The 24,049-nt window shown below is 27.1% G+C and overlaps 2 protein-coding genes across 2 annotated transcripts in view; both read left to right on the top strand.

Annotated features, from left to right (window-relative positions):
- Positions 1–21,175, top strand: part of LOC111623563 (trafficking protein particle complex subunit 8-like) — a 114,325-nt gene extending 93,150 nt beyond the window's left edge. The window contains exons 21-29 of the mRNA XM_023366178.1: positions 2,454–2,616; positions 5,556–5,643; positions 6,803–6,877; positions 7,003–7,055; positions 13,819–13,989; positions 14,494–14,595; positions 16,905–17,044; positions 18,357–18,443; positions 19,368–21,175. Coding sequence (XP_023221946.1) covers positions 2,454–2,616; positions 5,556–5,643; positions 6,803–6,877; positions 7,003–7,055; positions 13,819–13,989; positions 14,494–14,595; positions 16,905–17,044; positions 18,357–18,443; positions 19,368–19,641 — 1,153 coding nt within the window. The 3' untranslated portion in view covers positions 19,642–21,175. The remainder of the gene's footprint in view (positions 1–2,453; positions 2,617–5,555; positions 5,644–6,802; positions 6,878–7,002; positions 7,056–13,818; positions 13,990–14,493; positions 14,596–16,904; positions 17,045–18,356; positions 18,444–19,367) is intronic.
- A 1,137-nt stretch (positions 21,176–22,312) lies between these two features.
- Positions 22,313–23,535, top strand: LOC111623562 (valine--tRNA ligase-like). The gene is made up of 4 exons (XM_023366177.1): positions 22,313–22,493; positions 23,113–23,237; positions 23,329–23,432; positions 23,502–23,535. The coding sequence occupies exons 1-4, from the start codon at positions 22,352–22,354 to the stop codon at positions 23,533–23,535; spliced, it is 405 nt and encodes a 134-aa protein (XP_023221945.1). The 5' UTR covers positions 22,313–22,351.
- Positions 23,536–24,049: the final 514 nt, after the last annotated feature.

Here is a 24,049-nt window from a genome sequence, read left to right as displayed (position 1 = left end):
TATAACATTAAATATTTTATTTCTTTATGTTCTCAGATATAGATTATTGCAATATTCTTTAAATATCACTGCTCTTCCTTCTTTGAGTTTTAAAACTGAATCTACTTACAACAAGGTTATATTTTACAAGTGATGTCATAAGTTAGCCAGTAATAATAAATAAACAGCAATAAATCATTCTGTCAGAGGTTTGCATCATGAAACAAACAGCATTACCTTCAACATGTTTTATTCAAAGTTTTTGTCTTATAACTTTTATAAATTTCATATTTATTTCCATATTTTATGAATATAGACAAAAGAAGACTACTAGACTACTAATATTTTGTACACTTGTATTATAAATGTCTGATGAATATTTTTTTATTGGGAATATAGTTTTTTGGTCATAGATTTTTTTTAAAGGATCTGTGTCAGTCAGAAATAGATACAATAATATAAATTTTGGTCTTTTCCATTACATAATATGTTGAAGATGCACATCCATTTTCAACATATTACATAATGGAAAAGACCATCCTAACCCCAACAGACAACTGGGCATTTATAGCATCTCTATCAGAGAGACAGATGGCATAAGGAAATGCTGTATGTTGCTCCACCAAATGTCAATAGAGGTTAGGATAAGGGAACATAAATCAGACATACTGCATAATAGGTGTACAAGTGTACAACGGCCCTCTCAACTTATGCAATGGACCCAGATATTATGGCGGACTTCATCAGAGCATGTATTATCCTCACCACTGCCCTCCCAGAACACTTTAAATGGTTGGAGGCGATTGAAATATTTAGGACTGAATGCAGACCCACCTGCATTAATTTTAAAGAGGAGATATCTCTTTCAATGGCGAGGCAGGTCCTACTGGACAATAGCATTTAATTTTACAATTGGACGTAAAGTGGAACATATGCACATGTCGTATCCCAAATCGAATACCTTTCAAATTGTGTTCAAATATTAATGGCCAGCTTGAATGGAATTGAGGGTAGAAGCCTGAAGAAGAGCCCAGAAGGGACTTTGAAAACATTTGCAGTTATCGAACATAAGCACTCTGGTTATTTGGTTAAAGTAAGTTGATCTTGTGTCATAAAAAAGAATTTTTAAAGAATTTTTTAAAAAGAATAAAAAAATTAATAAGAATTTTTGAAAAATCCAAAAAAACAATGCCTCTGGATACAACATGCCTGAGGACATGCATTATCCAATCCCAGGTGCATATTTACAAAAATGTTTATAGTGTTCAGCACTAGCTATAACAACATACTATCCAATTATGGTATCTTTATTACAGTTTTCTGGGCTGTGCTGGGGTGTTATCAATACTACATATGATGTGTTCATTAATACCATACATGATTCTAAATTTTTATTTTTTTTTATGACATTACAGCTGATATCAGGTGGTTGTTATTTATCACATATAACACTATTTGTGTTTGTATTAATACACAATATTAAATTAATAATATATTTAAAAATAATATAATTATTTTTGAGTGTCAGTACTAGTTATTAAAGAAAAGTGAATTAGTTTAAAATTGAAAAAATAATTAAATCTATGTCAGTGAATAGTGGCTAGATTAAAAACTATAAGAAAATTCAGCAGTGGCAAATCTAGTTAGATGCAGGCAGTGCAGTGCACCAGTTGGTTTATAACATCTTTGCAAGGAAGAATAATAATTTTCAAATATTTTGTACAAAAGTATAGAGTATTTGAATTTGTGTTAATAATAAAGAATACAACATAAATATAAGCTCCAAAATTATAAACAAATTTCATAAATAATTTTTTTAAAATAAATTTTTGAGGTTGTTTCAAAAATGATTACATATTAAAAATACTTTGTAGATTACTATAATAAGATAAATAGTTTTTTTTAATGTTGATTTTTATATCATGAAATATTTTATTTTTCTTGTAATTTTAATAAAACATTTAATTTAATTTAAATTTTAAACAGGTTAAATTTAATAATTTTATTCCAACATTCTTTTGTGGTGAAGTAAGACTGATGAATATAGAATTCACAAATATTGGTCATTGTGCATTGAATAGAATACTTATAGCATCTTCAAATCCAGAATTGTTTGTAATTGGAACACCAGGTTATGAATCAAATGGCTGGATGGTATACAAAGAAAATGCTTGCAACGAAAAATTTTCCCCAGTTATGGCTGAATGTCCAAATATTGAAGCAATTTGTGAAATAATCACACTTGATGGAAATTCTTGTGAACTGACACCGAAAGAATCACTTATTGTTCCAATGTGGCTTCGTGGACCAGATGTGCCTGGTGATCATACCATAGATTTTTTGTTTTATTATGAAACAAAAGAGTTTCAAACAAAAATGAAGTGAGTTTCAAAATTTTGTATATTTCAGTAATAATTAATGTTTTTATTTTATCATTATATAACATTAAATATTTTATTTCTTTATGTTCTCAGATATAGATTATTGCAATATTCTTTAAATATCACTGCTCTTCCTTCTTTGAGTTTTAAAACTGAATCTACTTGGAGTTCTTCATTTTCAAATAATTCTCTGACTCAATGTACATCAAGTGCCAATAGTTTTGTTTTATTTCTTGAAGCTCAAAATGTTAGTGAGGTAATTAATATTTTATATAATACATATAGTATAATATTTATGTACTAAATTTTAACACTTGTTTGATGATATTGGATTTGTTTGTTGGCTAGTAAATTATTTAATATTTAAAATAATTTGACACTATATATTTGGCTTATGTGGTTACTGAGCTTATGCTTTGTCTTATGGGGTAATAATGCAATAAATCTTGTGAAAGACAGAACCTTCCTAAGATAGAAACTTGTGAAAACCAGAAAATTGAAGTTATTTTGGCATTATCAAATTTTTCTCACAAAATATCTGTCAAAATATAAGGCAGAATGTATGAGGTGTGAAGAGGTTAAATGGAAAGCTGTATTTGTCATATCTCTATTATTAATTTGTATTAATTAGAACCTATCAAGGATGAACATGCAAACAAATTGTATGAGAAGCCTGACTCAAAAATGCTGTGAATGAAATAAAATTATTGATATTTATTTTGCTTATATGATGATGGATTTTAGGAAATAGTTTAGTTAAAAACAAGACAGATTCAATAAATAAGGTAAGTAGCACTGTTAAAGAAAAATAATATAGCACATAAAGTTCAGACTAATATTGAAAAAGTATACAATAGTTGTCCCTGCTAAGGGACTTTGCATTCACTATATGGTTTTCAGAATGGCATTATCCATATCAAACTGCAAACTGCACCATAATCAAATAGTGGGCTGTTATTTGATTTTAGATAGATGTAAGCGTTACACTTACAAGATAGTGAGATCCATTGCTGGACATATGCACATTGATGCAAAAACTTTGCAAGTGAGTCCAAAAGTTCAAGAAAGTCTGAAAAAACATAAATGATGATTGCATAGACTTTTAAAGCAATGTTTTTTTGCTTTTAAAGCAATGCCTTCAGCTTTCAAAAAATCAAATAGCAGCTTGATGTTTCAGTCTGGTGCAGTTTGATATAGACGGTGCCAATTTGTAAACCATGTAGTGGATGCAAATGCCACCTGACAGGGACAACTATTGGTACAGTGTGCATTATCATTAGTTTTAACTTTGTACACTATATTATTATTTTTTCTTTGACAGCATTACTAATCTTATTTATTGAATCTGCCTTGTAATATCATAATTGACACAAATAGTTTGTACATTGTTTTGAAGATGTAATATACATGATTTAGTCCTAGTGACATGCGAATACACAACTTATGACTATTAAAATTAACAACAACATAATATTGAATACAAAGTGAAATATGTTTAAAACTAATAGACTTTAATAAATAATCTTGAACAAATACAAAATACAGATTTACACATTTTTTGGTCTTATATGTGCCATTTTTCAAATTGAGATATACCTTATGGCTAGAGTGAACATCATTATGAGAGACTTTGTCTATTGGCTGCACTTTGATACAAATTTTTCAGCAGTTAAAGAAAAGAAAAAAAGAAACTTGTTTTATATGATTTTCTGTTTGGTTTCAGCAGAAATTTAGAAGATATTTTTGTTTTGTTTTTGTCCATATTTTCTCTGTATTTTGTGCATGTGGTGTGCTTTGTATTTGACTTAGTCCAATTTTATTTTAAAACAATAGAAAGATTGCTGTGTTTTTTAATGTTTTGACATGTTTAAAAAGAACATACTACAGAAAATGTTGAATATCTCACTGTTAATTGAGACACTCACTTGCCAAATTGACTAACTCCATAAAACAAAAAGTATAAAAATTGANACCATGTGTAGAATTACTATTAATCAAATTCTAAAAGCAATTTTCAGAAATTATTTTTACCTAATTAACACTGTTTATCACCAAAGAAAGTAAAAACTGTAATCAAATGACAAGAGTTAACCAAAACAAATCAAAAGGTTTCAAATTGTTGTTGTAAAATAAAATGAGCTGTTTGATAAAGATTTATTTGTTTGTTTTATGAAATCTGCTTTTCCCCCTGAAGTAATGATTTTATAATAAGTGAAGTGATATTAATAATGCTACATATATATATATTATTATATTAAAGCATAGCTTTAATGTAATGATATATATTAATATATATTAAAGCTATGCTTTAATATATTAAAATATATCATTACATTAAAGCATAGCTTTAATGTAATGATATATAAAATTAGTTACGTGAAAATTGTTAAAAATAATAACGATTATATTAAGAATTTACAAATGGAGTTAATCAATTTGGCCTGTGAATGGTTCAATTATGAATAAAACAAATGCAGAGTGAATTCAAGAGTATTGAGATCAAATTTTTGAAATCAAACCACCTAAGATGTCTAAAAAAGTCTGCAATTAAAGTGAGAAAACATTAATAAGTTTCACTTAAAACATATGAAGTGTGCATAGTCATAATGTTGTAAAAATGATGTAAATATAAGCCGTAATGGCATTGCACGCTTCATATGTGCTTAACACACACACAATACACACTTTTTTTCCTATATACAAGAATGCATGAGTGTCATATTTCCTGTGTATTTTTTTTTCTCTTATTCTGAATTTATTTATTTCAATAAATGTAACAATTACTGTGTGTCTGGATTGAAACTTTGTAAAAGAAAAGATGAAGTATGTTCATATTTTGAAGAAGTGGTTTTTTTTTTTGTTCCAACCTGGTTAAAATGAGAAAACATGCTTAAATCAAAGTTTGTAGAATCCTATGCAATTCCAGTGTCCACAAGTTTTAATGTAATGAGGTATTTTATAATAGAATTTTAAATGATTATTTATTAAAGTATAAGTTTTTCATTTTTATTTAAAATACATTATGCTTGTAGATTGAGGAAGAATGTATCTTATTGTTAATTGAATATTATCAGAGATAGCAATTTTTCATCACTTATATACTTATTATTAAATGTTATATTGTATTTTAAGATAAAAAGTAAATTAAAATTATTATATTAAAAAATAATTTATTATATATATTTGTATAAATAGATTGAAAGAACAGAAATAACAATTTTACAAGTTTCGAGTGTTAGTCAAGATTGGTGCCTATATCCACTTTCTGAAGTTCAAGGACAAGGTAAAAATTATTTTTGGAATGCTCTGTAAGAACAGTGTTTTATTTATAATAACAATAATTATAAAATTAAGTTTTAATACTAATTTTTCTTGTTATTGTTATTATATAATGAATTTATTTACTATTAAATGGGCCACACAATTTCCTAAGATTAACATTAAAGCATTTGCATGCTTTAATGTTAATCTTATGCAAANTATATATATATATATATACTGGCACCAAGCTTGAGTAATGGTAAAAAAGAAGAAAAGGCAATAAAATAAACATACCTGTTAAAACTAAAAATATTGTTTAGTTAGACAAATTAGGACTAAAGCAGTTGCTCAAACTCAATGCCAACCATCAACTGGTAAACAACACTTTTATGAACAGCAAAAGCACTCCCTGATGGCCGAAATAATTCAAAATATCATTTTAACACAGGGATGGCCAACAGTTTTTGCCCTCGGGCTGAATTGGAAAAAAAGCTTTTTCCAAGGCCGAACCAGAGGCTGTCCTAGGAAGATTTTGAGGTGGTGAGAGATCTCATTGTGGTGTCACCCGGTAGAAACTAAATTGTACATAGAGATTACAGATACATTTTTCACATTATCGTGCTTTATCAACATTCTATGCTGTACTTATGAGATTTGTAATGGAGGGTTAACTCTAAATGCACAGTGAGTTGTTGACTCCCCTTTTTAGGCGTCAGAATTTTTCATCGAGCTATTCGGACTTGAGTAGCTAATATTGAAAGATTGATCATGGGCCACATAATTCATTAGACAGGCCGTATGTTGGCCAAGCCTGTTTTAACATATTCATCTAAAAATAAAATAATCAACCATGTGTAGAATTACTATTAATCAAATTCTAAAAGCAATTTTCAGAAATTATTTTTACCTAATTAACACTGTTTATCACCAAAGAAAGTAAAAACTGTAATCAAATGACAAGAGTTAACCAAAACAAATCAAAAGGTTTCAAATTGTTGTTGTAAAATAAAATGAGCTGTTTGATAAAGATTTATTTGTTTGTTTTATGAAATCTGCTTTTCCCCCTGAAGTAATGATTTTATAATAAGTGAAGTGATATTAATAATGCTACATATATATATATTATTATATTTTGATAATATTTAACAAAAATTACTCATACTTTAAATTTGTTTTTATAGGAACAATTTCCATCCGGCCACAAGAATCAATTTTGCTCTCAATGAAAGCTATGCCATTTAATTCCAAATATACAGGTTATTTATTACATTTAATTATTTTTTTTATTGTTAAGTTCTTTAAAATTTTCATTTTCAATAAAATTGTTCTAAAAGTTTTTGTAAATATTTTAATGGATAAGTTTTTATCCCAATTATTCTAGTTACTGGAAAAAATGTGATGGTATTTTCTCAAGTTCCTTTTGGAAGAACAGAAGTAAGTAATTATTTATAAAATGTTAGAAAATTATTGGATTTTTAATTCAACAAGAAATTTACTTTTTTTAATGAAAGTATTAGTAAATAGTAAATTAAAAAAGTTTTCAGTCATTTGTGAAATCTCTCTATTGAAAAAATTAGTCAGAAATATATCTGTTGTGTATTCATTTTTATAAACCAAACTACTACTTAATCATAAACTTTCCAAAAGCTGAAACTGTTTATAATAAATAACAAATATCTTTCATACCTATTCCAGTACACAATTTTTATTAGAGAAAACTAATATTTTCTTTAATAAAAACAATATTTTTCTATAATAATAGAGAAAATAGATGATATGACATGATAGAATAGAATCCTTGATGATATTACCAAAAATGAATGGTAAGTCTTCACTGTTTTGCACAGCTGAAATTGAAAGACAAAATGACAGAAAGCAATGTCTGATTTGACAAAATGGAGTTGGAACACACTGCCCAGAAAACAGTGATCAAACTGAGCAAACTAAAGTGCAAACAGGTCCAGTATCAACTTGATTCCCTTGGATTATCAATTCTTCCTCAATTAAAAAAAATACCTGAAAGTAAGAAGGTTATAAAGGAATGGTTAGAGAACCAAAGTTCCAAATTTCTTTGTAAATGGGATAAATAGTTTGAATGCCACTGCAAGAAGTACATCAAGACCAATGGAGAATATGTTGAATAAATATGTGGTGTGGTAAGTCATTCACGTACATTTGCCTCTGTGTTGGGCTGAGAACTTTTCAACATGCCTGTGTATGTTAGTAAGCATGTTGAGATTATTGAACTAGCATTTGGGAGTAAAATTATTTGTATAAATTTGATAACAATCTGAATTTGAAAACAGATGGTGCACACAGTTTCTGTAGTTGTAAAGAAACTGTGTCGCAATGTTTTCAAATTCCTATTGATTGTTATCAAAATTTTACACAAAATAACTTATTGTGATGAAAGTTACTGCATTCATTTCTAAAATGTAGTGCTATTCCTGAATAACTACAAAATAAATTTTATATATTTACTTGCTAAACATTCAAAATTAGATCTTTCATTTGAAGTGGTTTTTATATATTGTTTATTATTTTATATAACTATTGCCACAAATAATATATTTCTTTCCACTCAGAAATGTACAAAAATATAACCATGTTGGCACTAATTTGTAAGGCACTAATTCTTTACAATTAAGGAAATAAGAAAAACTCAATTTAATAGTGTTAATGTTGTTATCACTTTTTAATAAACTTTGTTTTTGACATATATAAAATGTAATCTTCAGGAACAGTTATTAAAAAATTTCGATTGAACTGAACAATTTTACATTAAAAAAAACCCTCATACACTATGTAAATTACAACTTTACATCAATCTAAAATGAGAGATTTAGTTGTTTTAAATTTATATAGCATATGAAAACTTTTTAATTTGAAATTGTTTTTTCTAATTTTCTCCAAAATTGTTCCTGAAGATGACATTTGTACATTGAAAACATGTTAGAGCTTATGAAAATGTGCTTGTTTGATTAATTATAAGAACATTAATGCCATTAACTGAGCTTGCCTTATTTTGTTACTATAGTAATGTACTGGTCACTGTCATAATTTAGGATTTTACCAAATTTCATCAAGTTTCAAACAAAAAACAAATAATTATCACTAATTCAATAGATCTTAAAGAAATCTCTTACAAGATTTGTTTGGACTGTCTTAAAGGTGAAAAGAAGACACATCTGTTTTTAAATAAGATAGCATAGATAACAAATCTCAATTTCATTAAAATCAATTGCAAGATAAATGAAAGATGAATCACTTAAAATCTCAAAAATAACCAATAAAGAAAAATTAAGAAAGAAACATGTAATAAAAAAAATAAATAAAAGAGAATTTTGCAATGTTTTTCCTCTTTAAGAAATTGAAATTCAAACAGAAATTTTGGAAAAGCAAAAGTAACTCAAGATAAACAGTCAACTTAATGTGAAGATGTAAAAAACACACTTTTTTAATTTTTTTATCAGATGAAAAAATTTGTTAAAAGTTAATTATATTTTATCACTGGGGCAAGTCCAATGTATGCATTTAATAATTGTAGTTTTTCTTTTTTTTTTATTATTGTTTAGATTTCATTAGTTCTAAATATATTTTGACATTCATTAATAAAATGTATTACAAATTTACTCAACATTAAATAAAGGCCCAAAATCCTAAATCTCAACTGAAATTGGGTCCAAACCATACAGTTACAAATAACTTGTACAAAGTTGCATGGATATTGTAGACATGTGGCATAACACACACTATCTGTCAACTAAGTTTTTCTTTTTTAATAGATATATTTTTAAAAATATCAAATTGCTAATTGAATCAGCAAACTAAAAAAATGAGAGCAGAATCTAATTAAATTTCTGTATATATTTTAATTAACAATAAAGATTATTTTATAATTTTATAAAAATTGGAAATGTATGAAATTCTCCTAAAATATCTGCCAATGTAGCCATTGTCATATATCAGAGCAAACATCTAGAAAGGTAGAAAGCGCAATATTTGAGCATAAATACAGCATATTAAAGCAAATAAGTCTCAGAAATATTTAAACAGACTTTTTAAGAAAAAAATTTCAACATACTATGGTTCAGTGATAAGTTATTGGTGTAATACAGTAATTTTCTTTAAAAATTAGCACACCAAGAAGGGGTGTTGTATCTTTGCAAAACTTCACATGCAGATAAGTCTCAAGCAAATATAGAAATGATTAGTTATAGTGTAATGGCTTCTTGCATAATGCCAGAAGAGGATGTTAAAGTGTCATTCCTCTTGGTTTATTAAAAAAGCATGCAAAGGCATCCTGTCTATAGTTTACCTGTTGGGAGGGATGCTGTATTGAGATGCCTTTATGTTGCAACTGAAGACCATATAAACAACTAACTGAGTTTGAGAGGGGAAGGATCATTGGGTTGAGAGAAGCTGGATGGTCGTCTTGCTAAATAGCCTGGCATTTAGACTATTCTGAAAACACTTAGGAGGTGTTGGGACCAGTGGATGAGAGAGAGCTTGTACACATGGTACCCAAGCTCAAGACATCCTCAGCAGACTATTAGCTGAGAGGACTGACTGATCCTCTGACAAGCATGCACACAGCCAACTATATAATTGTCTGCCATCTGGACACAGGTGGCACTATCATTACAGGTCTGTGTCTGTCTGTACCATTTTGAGGCACCTGGGTGAGGAACATTTGGTATCACAAAGCCCATTACATGTGCTGCCATTGACAGCCACCTACCATTGCACCATTTAGAGTGATGTCACTCCCAATGGGAATGGACCACAATGGAATGGAACCAGGTCATCTACAATAATGAATCTATATTCATTTTGGGCACTAACAACTGCTGTGTTCATTTCTGGAGGCCCTGTGGTGAATGCCTCAATCCTGCCTATGCTTTGGTGCAGCACACTACCCACACAGCTGGTATGATGGTCTGAGGTGCCATCACATACAACAACTGGTCACCTCTAGTAGTGATCCAAGGGATCATGACAGCCCATCAGTATGTTAGTGACATCCCGCAGCCATATGTCTTGCATCTCATGGCAGGGCTCCCAAGAGCCATTTTCCAACAGGACAATGCTTGACCACACACAGCAAGGGTGTCACAGGAATGCCTCCACACCTTCCTGACCTGCCTGGTCATCTTATTTGTCACCAATCAAACATATCTGGGATCACCTAGGATGCCAAGTTTGGACAGTGTAGGAGTTTGGCCAAACTAGAGGACCACTTGCAATAACTGTAGACTGAGATGCCACAGTACACCGTATGGCACCTGTATGCCTCCATGCCTGCCCATGTCACATCTAGAGGTTGCCCAACATGGTGCTAGAATTTTCTTTCATTTGTAGTTTTTCCTGCAATAAATGATCCTTTTGCTTTCATTTTGTAAACATTTACTTATATCACCATTACACTCATACATGTACAATTTCATTTGATTCTGACAACTTCTTGGTGCACTAATTTTTCTGTGAATGAGTGTATGATGATTCAAAAATATTTGAATAAAATTCAGAACATATTTCATTGGATATATTAGTAACTTTTTCTTAGATTAATCAATAAAATATCTTTAAATTTTATTTATATTTATTTAAATTTAAAGATTAAATCAAAAAAATTAAATTTTTACTCAGAACAAAAATAAATCATAAATGACGTGAAAGAAATAGATTTATTTTAATTATATTTTGAATAAATAAATATTCTATTTAAATATTGCCAAATACTGTATTTACTCGCATATAAGATGAGGTTTTTATTCATTTTTCTCTGCTTCAAAAACCTAGGTCGTCCTATATGTGTGAGCAAAGGATTCTTTGTGTTTTTGCAAAAATTTTTGTGAACCATGTATTCGCATTTTTTACCAGATGCTCACTTTCTGGCAAAAAGCAAACATATATTATCTGGGTCATTTGAATCGTTCTGTGTATTGTCAGGAGTAAAGATGAATAGCAATAGGAAAAGCAGAGCTTTTGAATTGAATTCCAAATTGAAATTCCAAAATCACACGGGAGCCAGATATAAGTTTTAATCCATTCCCACGTGAAAACAGATGATTATTCAGAAATCAGAATTTGGAGAAACTTGTAAGTGTAATTGACAGAGAGTGGATTTGACTGTTAAGAATTGGCAAAAAAGGTTCCCAATTGTCCAGCTTTACAAGAAAAAATTATGTTGTCGATTTTAAACAATTTTTCCTTAAAGTTTAAGATGCCAGTAATTTTTGCAGGACAATGTGTGCATTTATATTCATTTGATATTTTATTTGTGATTAAACAAAATAAAATTAGAATTGTATTAATAAATCTAATTTTCTTTATTTTGATTTTTAAAGACACACCTTGTCTTATACATGAGTAAATACAGTATATGTAGGGTATACATGTTATGGAATATGAAAGATAATACTTTTGATAAAAATAGAATTAATGTTAATCAATCTCTTTGATACTCAACAATTCTTAGGAATGTATATTAAAGTTTTATAAGATAGATCCAAATAATAAATCTTTCATCTTTTATAATTATAATTTATTAACTTTAATTAGCAAAGATTTCTGTTTGACATAATTCATGACTATAAATTAACTTCACATCAGCTTTCAAAGATTAAATACTTGACACTTCCATGTTGCGTTACAAATAGTGACTTGTTAATTTAAAAAGCACTTTCAATAGCTTATAGCTATCATCCTCAGGCAAAAAATTTAATACAAATTATTTTTGAATTATCAGCTTTTTAACAGACTTTTCAAATTACATAATGCACATAGATTTTGAAATTTTAATTATTTAGAAAATTTAAATTATTTAGAAATTTTAACAAGTCACTATTTGTAACGCCGCAACATGGAAGTGTAAAGTATTTAACGACCGATTTTTACGTAACGCTATAAAACTTGCTCGAGTCACACTCGAGCGCGGCTCAGAAGGGGTTAATCTTGACATAATTCAATTATTTTGATTTCCTAAAACTATTAGTTAATTCATTTTTCTAAAGAAGTTTAAAGATATACATAATTATAGTCATGAAGTTCTTGATTGGAAAACTCATTGCCTTTATAAAGGTTGTTATTGTTCCATTTTAAAGACTTAAATTCCTATTAATATAAATTCATTTGTTACATTGCTAAAATGATATGAAAATTTATATATATATTAGTGATTTCACTTTGGCAAAAGTTATGTACTATCAACATATTCAACACATCATTTAGATGAGAAAATATATGGCAACACACACTAATTTCCAAAACTGTTGTTTTTATCTCATTGAATATTGTGCTATATGACATCATTGTTACATTTAATATTGCTACATGCATAACTGAAGACTATGATCTCAGTTTAGTACTTGAAGCAAATATGTTATCCAAGCACTTAATAAAAATATAACCTGCATGTTATATAATAAAAATATAACCTGCATGTTATATATAGTTATTCTAAATTATTTGTATATGGAGAAGGAAGATTGGCTTAAAGTTTTGAGTACCCATTTGATGTATTATTTAGGTGGTTGTGGGTTTCAATCCTGTTTGCAAGTCAATTTTTCCTTTAAATGTTTTGAAAATTATTAAGTAAAGCTCAAATTTTAATTATTAAAATAAACATAAGATGGCAATTCCACCTATCTAAATATCCCAAATTTCATCAGTTAATTAATTAAAACTCAAAACAATAGCTCATGAAAATCAAACTTTTGATTGATATAGTATTTATTATTTTTTTTTATTTATTAGATATTTTCCAAGACAAATTAAAATAAATAAATGGCTATTAACATGTTAAAATTAATTTTTACCATTAATAACATTATAATTAGCATTACAAATAGTAGAAGAAAAACAGTAACTAACTTAAACACTATATTTTGTGATCATACAGGGTGGGACATATGTCCTGATGGAAAAATACTGTAATTTTTTTAAGTTTGTTAAAAATAGGTTGTGTTTGAGAGTTTGATAGAGAGATACTTGTACACACTGCACATGTGTGCAAAATAAATATGGTATATTAATTAAATTACTCAAAAAGTACAAATGTATGTACCAATTACTCAAAAAGTACATATGCACCACTCCATAATTGATAAGTCTAGATGTTAAGTATTTAGATATTTAAAATACATACATTTAATTAAGAAATAATATTCTGAAGTTATATTTAAATAAATTTTAGGTTGATAGCAGTTCAACACCCTGTAGTGATTTTAGTTGGCGATCACAGTTGAGGCTAAACAATCAAAAGTTAATAAATGATGATGTACTTGACATTAATGTCCAAAATGAAATTATAAGTATGATGAAAGATACAGAAAATTTTGGATTAGTTTTGACTGCTCTATGGAAGGTATGGTTTTAATAGATTTTTTTTCTTATTTTAAATATTTTCACTAGACCTAATTTAAATATTTTCACTAGACCTAATATTTTCACTAGTCCTAATTCAAATCAATTCTACTATTTTCAATAGTAGAATTGATTTGAATTAGGACTTAATGTAATGAGTTTTAAACTAAAATATTCAGTTTGTAGCAATGTCTAGTGAAAATTTTCTTAAAAAAGAACATACATCTTATTTAAGTGTATATTTTTTTATGAACATTTCAGTGTTATTCTATCTGTGATGTCTAATAATTAATTAATTAAAATATATATAATAATCACATATTTAAATGACATCAGTTTGATAATAAATAAGTAAAATCTTAAATATTATTCAAATTATATAATAATAATAATTTGATATACTATATATAAAATTATGTATATGATATAAATTTTTCTACCTATAATTTGATATATGTTAAAATATTTAGTTAAACTGTTTTTAATTCAGTTATAATAATCATAGGCTAAAATGGAGAAAGATAATCAGACTCATGTTGTTGTAGGACAGCACCATATTGTTTTAAACAAAGTTGATTCTTCTGTTTTGACATTACCTGAAGAAAAGGTTTGTATTTGATTTTGATTAAAAGTTAATGTAAAAATTTATTCGTTTTTATAAATTAATTTTATATTAAAATTTACATCAAATTAATTTAAAATTATAAAATAAACTTTTAAAAATGTTTAAATAGTTATGTTCATAATTTATTAATGATAATATCTTTACTTTTAGAGATGATGAAATTTTTCAGATATAACTTAGGATTGATTATTTCCATCTTCTTTTCTTTAGTTATGCTATTTTTTTCTTTCTTTAAGCTTTTAAATTATGTGAAGATAATTAATTGCTGTCATCTCTTTCTACCATATATTATATAAGATGAAATTTTCCTAATTTTGTGACTTCCATAATTATATGATGTGTAGTTAGTGAAGTAATTTAAGATGTTATTATAGAAAAAATTAATGATTATATCACATAATTCCACACACAGCATTTTACATACAATTTTAGTATATTTGACTATAACTTGAATTGAAGGAATAGAGAAGAATTTTTGAGATAATGAAATTTTGGATTACAGAAATTACCATTACTTTAATGAGGTCATAAATATTGCAATACAAATAATACAGTTAGACTTAAATACATTGTATTGTTGTTATTTCTTAGGTTTTTATTTATACAAAATAACAAAATATTTATAGTTTTGGTGAAAGAAGTCTATTGAGTTTGATATCAGTGAGCTATTGCTTCCTACTTAACAATGTTTTAGATGTGCTCAATCACCTTTAAAACATCATCTTTCAGCTTTTAGGAAGCTTCTTTAAAAATTTAAAAAGAATGCTAACTATAAAATTTAATAAGCTAATTTGCATAAAAAATAATTACTTTAGGTTTAAAATGTTATGTTTTTTTATTTTTTGTACTGTGGCTTCAAAGGTACTACATATTAACTAACTTTATATGTTTCTTCGAGTGTACATAAGTAAATGTTTGATTTTATTTTAAGTTCATTTTAATTTTAATTTAACCTCCTTGAAAATTCAAAAAATACATACAGTATCAGATAAGAAATAAATTTATCGGAATCTTAGATATTGAGTTATCAAAATGTGTTCTCATAAACTGTTTGACTTTATAGAAACACAAAATGCATTGAATTTATGGGAGCTAAATAAGAGATGAAAATAAAATTTGACTTAGAGATTTGAGTGAGTAAAATTCAACTTGTTAAGAATAAACTGTAAAAAGTATACAAATTTTATAAGTTGAATTTTTTTTATAAGTAGATTATGATGTAATATTTAGCTTTCAGTTTTTTTCTGGTGTTTTTATTTTGTTTCTATTTCATGTCTATTCTTAAGTATTCCAACTGAAATTGTATATTTACTAATACTTCTCAAATCTCTTTTTCTTACGACTTTTCCAGATGTTATAAAATATCACATAGTGAAAGTATGATGACTGGTCTTTTCCTCCCTTCAATATTTTGACATTTCAAGAGTCCAAATATTGTAAAAAAAAAAAAAAAAAAAGAATCCTTTACAAAATTCTGTATATGCTTGCATTTTGCATTTTCCTATCTGTTAACATTTTTAAGATGCTATTCTTTGGCCTTTTATGACTAATATTAAAATTTGCACATTATTGCATTGTTTCATATTTGTTTTTCCAAGTTTTCCTCATCCTTCTTTTAGTAGCATATTGGACATCATTATCTGAAAGTTAAAATTGTTTTCATTTAGTGTCTTTAGAGAGATTGTTTTTACTTCAGTTTTATAAAATTATTTCTTTTTGTAGAATTTTTAGTATGGTAATCTTTGTCCAAATCTGAAAGTATGTAATGATTCAATGTTCCAGTAATATATTCTCCAAATTAAAGCTTGTACATGGTATTGTTTTGACATCAGCAGGTCATGGTCTGCTGAAAGAATTACATTTTTTAAAAATCTTACATTACATAGTCATGTTGATTTTATTGATATCTATTTCATATATCATGTATAAAGCCTGCAGTTATTTTATATGAAAAAGAGTTTTCTTTTCATAAAATTATATTAGTTTTTCTTCTGAATTGCAATAATTCCTGGAAACTGAAATGCTAAAGATTTTAATAATTAAAAGTTACACTTGTGTGCTGAAACAAAATTACTCTACATTTTATGGAATAAATTTTATAGATTTAATTTAATTATTTTTAAATATTTTTCTTTAAATAATTTACAAATTATTCAAAATTATCTTTCATGATAATATTTGCTATTGCCTAAACTGATATATTAAATTTTATGATTTTATCTAGATTTATGTACTTATTTAATTGTATTTTTCTAAATAATGATTTATAATTTTGTCATTATTTTTTTTAGTCTTTCGAGCAAAATCCTCCAATTTATATAATTCCAGACTTAGAAGAAAATGAAAAAATTCATTTGAATTTAACTGAACAAGCAATTAAATGTACAATAAATCATCCATTTCATGTAAAACATAATTTTTTATATAAAAGGTAAATATATGTTAACTTATTAATTTAATATAGATTTAAAAAATGGGATTGCAAATGAATTTTTTAAGATAGAAGCAAAATTATAAAGAATTTACAAATAGTTATATAAATTCCAGGTAACATTTATCTTGAATTTGTTTAAGTTTATTCTAAAAGTTGTTTAAGTTCTTGAAAAAAAATGAAGTCTGCACGATATCATTTGATCTAAATAAATAATCACTTTAAGATCATTGTTGGAGCTTAAAGAAAACAAGGGAGGGGGAAAAAATACATTTAGTTTTAATAAATACACAAAAAATATAAATACGACTTTTTTACCTTTGTAAAAAAAGTCATATTTATATTTTTTGTGTATTTATTAAATTTAAATAATGCAGGCCATGTTCTTTACTATTTTTTTTAACCTACATTTAGTTTTATTTAATTAAAAGCTTTTTCAGATAAAAGTTTGAACAGAAACAAAAATAACAGAAATGGGACAGAACAATATTTAAATCAAAAACATTTGTTTTAAATAAATATTTTGGAAAAAACAAAACTATATTTGCAATTGTATATAAATAAATTAATTTAATAAAGACACTAACTTAATAAATTATTGATGAACTAGCTTAATAATATGGTAGCATTCTGCTAAATGAATAAAAAATATCATTCACAATAAAGTTGAATGGGTTCATAGAACAATAGCTAAGGAAAAACTCACTAATATAGAAAACTGATGTTTTTCTACATATGGTACTATTTTCATAATTTCTGAATTTACAATAAATTATTTGCTAATTTTATTAAAAACGGTCTAATTTGCTAACTTTATTGTGTGTTTTCCTGAATGCAAATCACATTTATGCACAAGTGAATAGGTTTTTAACTCAAACTGGCCGCACAATAGATAATAAAAAAAGGCATGTTTTTTTTTATTAATGGAATTTTATAAACACTGATAGAGATTTTTTAGTAATCTTTTGACCTATCTAATACTAGAATTCTGTGAGAATGAATGGCAAGGGCTAGTGGCAGAAAAGATTAAATATCATTAGCAGTGAATAGCTTAAACACAGGGTTATGATACTGTAGAAACCTAAACAGAAAATCAGTCACAAAGAATGCTGGACACACTATGGCTTTGGTTAAAGGAATTAAAATATTTTTTAATGGAGTTAGCTGAATTTTTTAGTCATGATATAAAGAAATTTAAAACAATTATAAAGAAAAATAAAAGACCCATACTATTTATGAAAAATAAAGTTATAATTGTATAAATTTTATAAATATACAGAGCTTTTCATTTGTCTTTAAATATTTTTTAAAGGTTACTTAGCATTCCTGTAATACTTGTTGCTCATAACTGTTCTCAAGTAGATGCTTATGTGTTTATTGATTTACAAGAAGTAAGAAGGTAAATAATTAAAAGTATAGTATATATTACAAAATTAAATTTATTATATTTTATTTTTAGTAAAAATTGTAAAAAATGCAAAATAAATATTTGATTATTTATTTATGCTATGTTCTGTTTATTTATTTTGCATTTATATCACATGAAAAAAATGTGATATACAGTAGACCCCCCTATAACTGTTGATAATTCCGTATTATATGAATTCCATGTTGTACAAGTCACTTAGATTTTACAAATACGTGTGCCAGGCTATGAATGGCTCACATATTTGTAAAATCTAAGTGACTCGTACAACATGATAATTCTGTATTATATGAATTCCAACAGTGTTATAGGGGGTCTACTGTATTTGAAAAGTATTTTGTTAAATTAATTTCTGTTGATTTATATCACATTATACTTTACCAGACTATTTGTTTCTTGTGTCAGTTTCACAAAAATTAATGTCTTGAATAAAATTTAAATGCCTTATCATTACCAAATACCATTAAAATATTTTGAAATAAATTTAATAATTGGTTTGAATTCATTTCAAAACATTTTAATGGTATTTGGTAATGATAAAGCATTTAAATTTTATTCAAAACATTAATTTTGATGATGTTGCTTTAATGTACATATTATGTACATTTTTTAACAAATTTGCATAATAGCAGTAATAATTTAATTTTCTAATCAATAAATTGTTATCGTATGAATAGGAAAATTAATAAGGGTTAAATTTCTGGTAGTCAATGTTTAAAAAATATTCTTAATTTTGAACAATTGTATTTTGGAAATACTATTTTTCTAAATTCTCTTGTCAAAGATTCATTAACATTAAATATGTATTTTATGTAATTATTTTTCAATTAGATACATTTTATTTTTAAATTCTAAATTTGTCTGTTTATTTTTTAAATATTACTATTAAATTTTCAGTGTAACTCCAAGTCCAGTATCTACACCACAGTCACTTCAAGAAGTTTACAGAGGACTCGGTTCGCAAGGTTTTACTTGGATAGGTCCAAGTCAGCGGCAGTTTTGTCTTAAATCAGGATCCACGATTCACGTACCACTCCAAGCATGTTTTTCAGCTCCAGGTACTTATCTGATGGGAAATCTTCAGATATCTTCAGGACTGGAAAAACATGGTGCTAAAATATGGCAGCAATGTATGCCACCATGTCTTATAATAATTAGTGATAATAAATGAAAAAGTGAACTGTTAGAATTGTACAGTTATTTAGTTATTTACCATTCATCAAACTACCAGTTATATGGACCAAGAATTATCATCAGAAAAAGAGATTTGCATTATTTTATTCAATGCTTTAATTCTCTAATTTCATTTGATTAAAATACCTTAAATAAAATTCAAAGCTCATCTATATGTAAATTGTAATTATAGTGAAATAATGTTATATCATGGCTGCACTGGATTAAAACTGAAATGACTATTGTTTTTGCCACAAAGCATGTTTTATATAACAGTGCCAGTTGTTATATCTTTTAAAAGATTATTAAAAAAAATGAAAAAGATAATAAAGTTATATATATATATATATACTTATATATTAGGAATTGTTATTGCTATAAAATTTCCATTTAGTTAATCTTATGACTGTGTTTAAAAAGACTTTTCTAAATTTGATTTAATTTATAATAGTTTGAAGGTTTTTATATCAGTATGAAATCATTTAAGTGTTAAATTGTTTAAATGAGATTTAATGCTTTGAATATCATTGTAATATATGAATTAATTTGAGAATTGCTGTTGAATGAAGAAAAATTAATAATAATGAATATTTTTAAATAAAAATTTGCATGTGATCTTTGTAGTCTTAATATTTTTTTCATTTTTAGCTTTTTCTGCCCATGGGTGTAAGAGGTCTTTTTTCCACATCTGCTGTGGGTTTGGCCAGGTTCACAATGAGAAGGTTAGGTGGTGAAGGATGGGGTCTGATGGATCTGACAGATGCCCATGAAAAATTCTTGGAGATTTTCATCTATCTGGATTCAATCCTGGGTTCCCCAGAGCAGTAGGGTGACATCTTAACCACCTCAACCATTGGCTATCATTGATTTTTTTTATTAAAAGCACACTTTTATATGCAAATGTAAAATAATGTATTGCTTCAATAACATTACAAAAACAGAAGATTAAGAATTAATTGATAGAACTAATCTGACAAAAATGCAGCAGAATCTCTGTGGGTTCTATTAATATATAGATAAACTGACTACTCCAGAACACTGACCATCCTTTTTTGAAGTCCCATGCTGTTTTCTAATCTGATCAAAGGATATTTTTGTCCCAGTTTGCATAATTTTTATTTATTTTTTGCACATCCAGTAAACAATGAGATAGATATATAAAGGAATCATCATATCAGGGAATACATTTTGTTTGGGAGACCTTACAATGAGTTCTTCAGTGATTTCCATGTGTAGGTAAGGCTGATATAAACCTTTATTTAACACTTCTCAAATACTTTTGAAAAAAATCTGAAATGACATGTTTAAGAGTTAAAGCAGAAGCCCCTTAGCAGAATTGTCTCCAATTTGTGTTCAGAACATTACTGATTCAAGTTAAAGGCTTATAACAAACCTTATCCACACAAACATTATTGAAATCGCTCTTGCCAGTAACAAAATATGATAGAAGTTAGCATCAAAATATGTAAAAATTGTTCTTTGAGCAAGTTAAAAAACTGGGGACTGAAGAATTTGAAAAGTTGACAGAAGAACCAACAGAAAAATAACAGAAGCAGTTAAATAAAATAATAAAAGAGCAAGTTAAAAAAAGAAACATTTTAACCCATTAAATGAAAGTAATTGTCCAACAGGAAAATGTAAGAACTCCTAAGTTAAATGTTAGAATTAAAATGCATAAGCAAAATAAATGTAGACCAATTGTCAATTTTAAATATACTGTATTATATAATTTAGAGTTGTTTATAAAAGATTCTTTACAGATTATATCTAGTCACCATTTAGTATAAAAAATGCAGATGAGCTCATTACAAAATTAAATAAAGGAAAAATCATACCATAGTATAGATCAGTGTTTCTCAACCTCTAATGAATTGTGGCCCCCTGTAATGTAATATTGACCCCTTCAATAAAACCGTTGCATAGTATCGCCCCGTTCACTTCAAAATTCCGATGCTGAGGGCCAAGACTAACGCCAAACTCATACTGCATTGAATAGACTAGTGACCAGTATATGTTATTTGTTTAATTATTATACGATATAACGAATAAAATATCTAATTATTCTTAATATAATGTTTTACTATATTGCCCAGAGAATTGTTTTTCGCCCCCCCAAATATAAATTGTTACTAATCGTCCCTCAACATGTAAAAACACCCACATGGAGCGATATCGCCCCGTTGAGAAACACTGGTATAGATTAATGAGCCAGGATATATAAAAGAATTAAATTTCCATTCACTAATTGTTTCATGGTTTCTAAAGAATTCTACAAGATGGTATATCAATGGAATCTGTAATGGGGCTGAAATTTGCATGATAAACATTATCAAGAAATTGCAAACCTTAAAGGTAGTGTTTTTGGCAAGGTATGTAGATGATATCCTATTAATTTACAATAGTCATATGATTACAGCAGAAGAAATAGTAAGATATGCAAACCAGATTAATCAGATAGTTTGAAAAACCATGTAATATAAAAAAAAGTAAATTTTAAATCTTATTGTCATATTAGAAGAGAAATATTTATTTGATGGAAATATGTAAGATCTTTTCTAGAACAACTAGATCCAATAAAAGGGAGGAAGAAATTGCAAACCTTAAAGGTAGTGTTTTTGGCAAGGTATGTAGATGATATCCTATTAATTTACAATAGTCATATTATTACAGCAGAAGAAATAGTAGTAGCTACTACTAGAATTGAAACAATGTTAGGTGATACTGCTGTTGCTGTACATCCTGATGATCAAAGGTATAAACATCTCCATGGAAAATTTGTTATTCATCCATTCTGTAATCGACGAATGCCAATTGTCTGTGATAAATTTGTTGATCCAAATTTTGGCACAGGTAAATTTTATTTTGAAGAAAAGCATAGAATAATAATCAAAGAAACACAGATAATTCTCAGTTAGTGCAGTAAATGTTTGTTGAAAGTATACTATTAAGTGAAAGTACATTAAACAAAAGTTTATATCTCGTAAGAATATATGAATAATGGTCAGATGCATTCCTGAACTCCAGTCTACATATATAAGATTGCTTTGACTCTTATTATTTGTTTAAGTCATAAACTGAGATCCCATCTTATGGTTTGAGCATATCTTTGTGCAAGGGCTACTATATTGAAACCTCAGATTTCCTTTATGTGCTGAATCATTAACATCACCATACATTAAATAGTGGGTTAAATTAATTGACAATAATTATTCTAGAAGATCAAAGAAACTTTAAATAAATATTGAAGCTGATAATTCAAGAACAGTTGGGAAACTATAATACAAGGATGGTGTTAGGCTAGTTTCCATGTGGCATCTAGAAAGGCTTTTCATTGAATTGTATTATACTGAAAAAATTATGTACAGTACAAGAACTATACATAATTTGTAAATTATGTAAAAACTAAAATGCATTACTGAGGACTATCTGTATTATTAAATTTTTATAATAATATAATATTTATTTATAGGTGCTGTAAAGATTACCCCAGCTCATGACCATAATGATTATGAAGTAGGAAAAAGACATAATTTACCTTTTATTAATATACTTGATGATGGAGGAATTATCACAAACAACTGTGGACAATTTACAGTCAGTTCAACTAATTCAAAGATTTTAATTTTAGTTTTTTCAAATAAATTCCTGAATACTTCTTTTTGAAATTATATATTCTTAAATATAGGGGTTAAAGCGTTTTGAAGCAAGAAAAGCTGTGTTAAAAGCACTTGAAGATATTGGATTATATAGAGATTGCAAAGATAATCCTATGGTAGTACCCATTTGCAAGTATGTAAACAATTTTTATAATTCTTTTGAATAAGTTTTGAATATTGTATATNAATATATTTTTAATAGAAATAGAAAAAGTATTTATAAGAAAGACCAATAATGAGGATCAAGAAAAAGAATTTGAAGAAATAAAATATTTGCTTTAAAAAATGGTATGAAAAATATTTAAGAAATAGATTCAAACATACACACTGTTTTAATTCTGTTTTTATCTTTTCCATTAAATAAAAGGATTATTTGAAAAATATAATAAAATATTGAATAATTGTCAAAGTAAACTTGCTCCTCCCAAAAACAGGTTAACTAAATTAACAGCAGAGAATTCAAAGAATGATCTAGACAACCTAAAGGAGGCAAGTGTGGTGTATAGACTAACATGGCAGCTTCCACAAAAAAGTAAATTTCGCTTATAGAATCTATCCATTTGCTGCTCTGGATGCTGTAATAGCAGACAGATTAATGAATGATCCGTATATGATAAAACATGTGATTGCACGATTATGTTGGATAATTTGGTCAATATTGAAATATTAAGATTTTTTTCATTTGTCCAAAATTGATTATGACCGATATTTGGCCCTCTAAGACTTCCTAATGATATAAATATTCAAGAA

Source organism: Centruroides sculpturatus, unplaced genomic scaffold, assembly GCF_000671375.1.
Source record: "Centruroides sculpturatus isolate CEXI.00-Female unplaced genomic scaffold, Cexi_2.0 scaffold16, whole genome shotgun sequence".
NCBI lineage: Eukaryota > Metazoa > Arthropoda > Arachnida > Scorpiones > Buthidae > Centruroides > Centruroides sculpturatus.
The sequence above is the reverse complement of the archived record's forward strand: the minus strand, read 5'-3'. Positions and strand labels throughout refer to the sequence as shown.

Bases quoted from the DNA above. Each gene is read 5' to 3' on its own strand.
- LOC111623562 (XM_023366177.1), top strand. From the start codon at position 22,352: ATGTTAGGTGATACTGCTGTTGCTGTACATCCTGATGATCAAAGGTAT. The intron at 23,238-23,328 runs GTCAGTTCAACT...TCTTAAATATAG, and splicing joins ACAACTGTGGACAATTTACA to GGGTTAAAGCGTTTTGAAGC. The intron at 23,433-23,501 runs GTATGTAAACAA...TATTTTTAATAG, and splicing joins ATGGTAGTACCCATTTGCAA to AAATAGAAAAAGTATTTATA.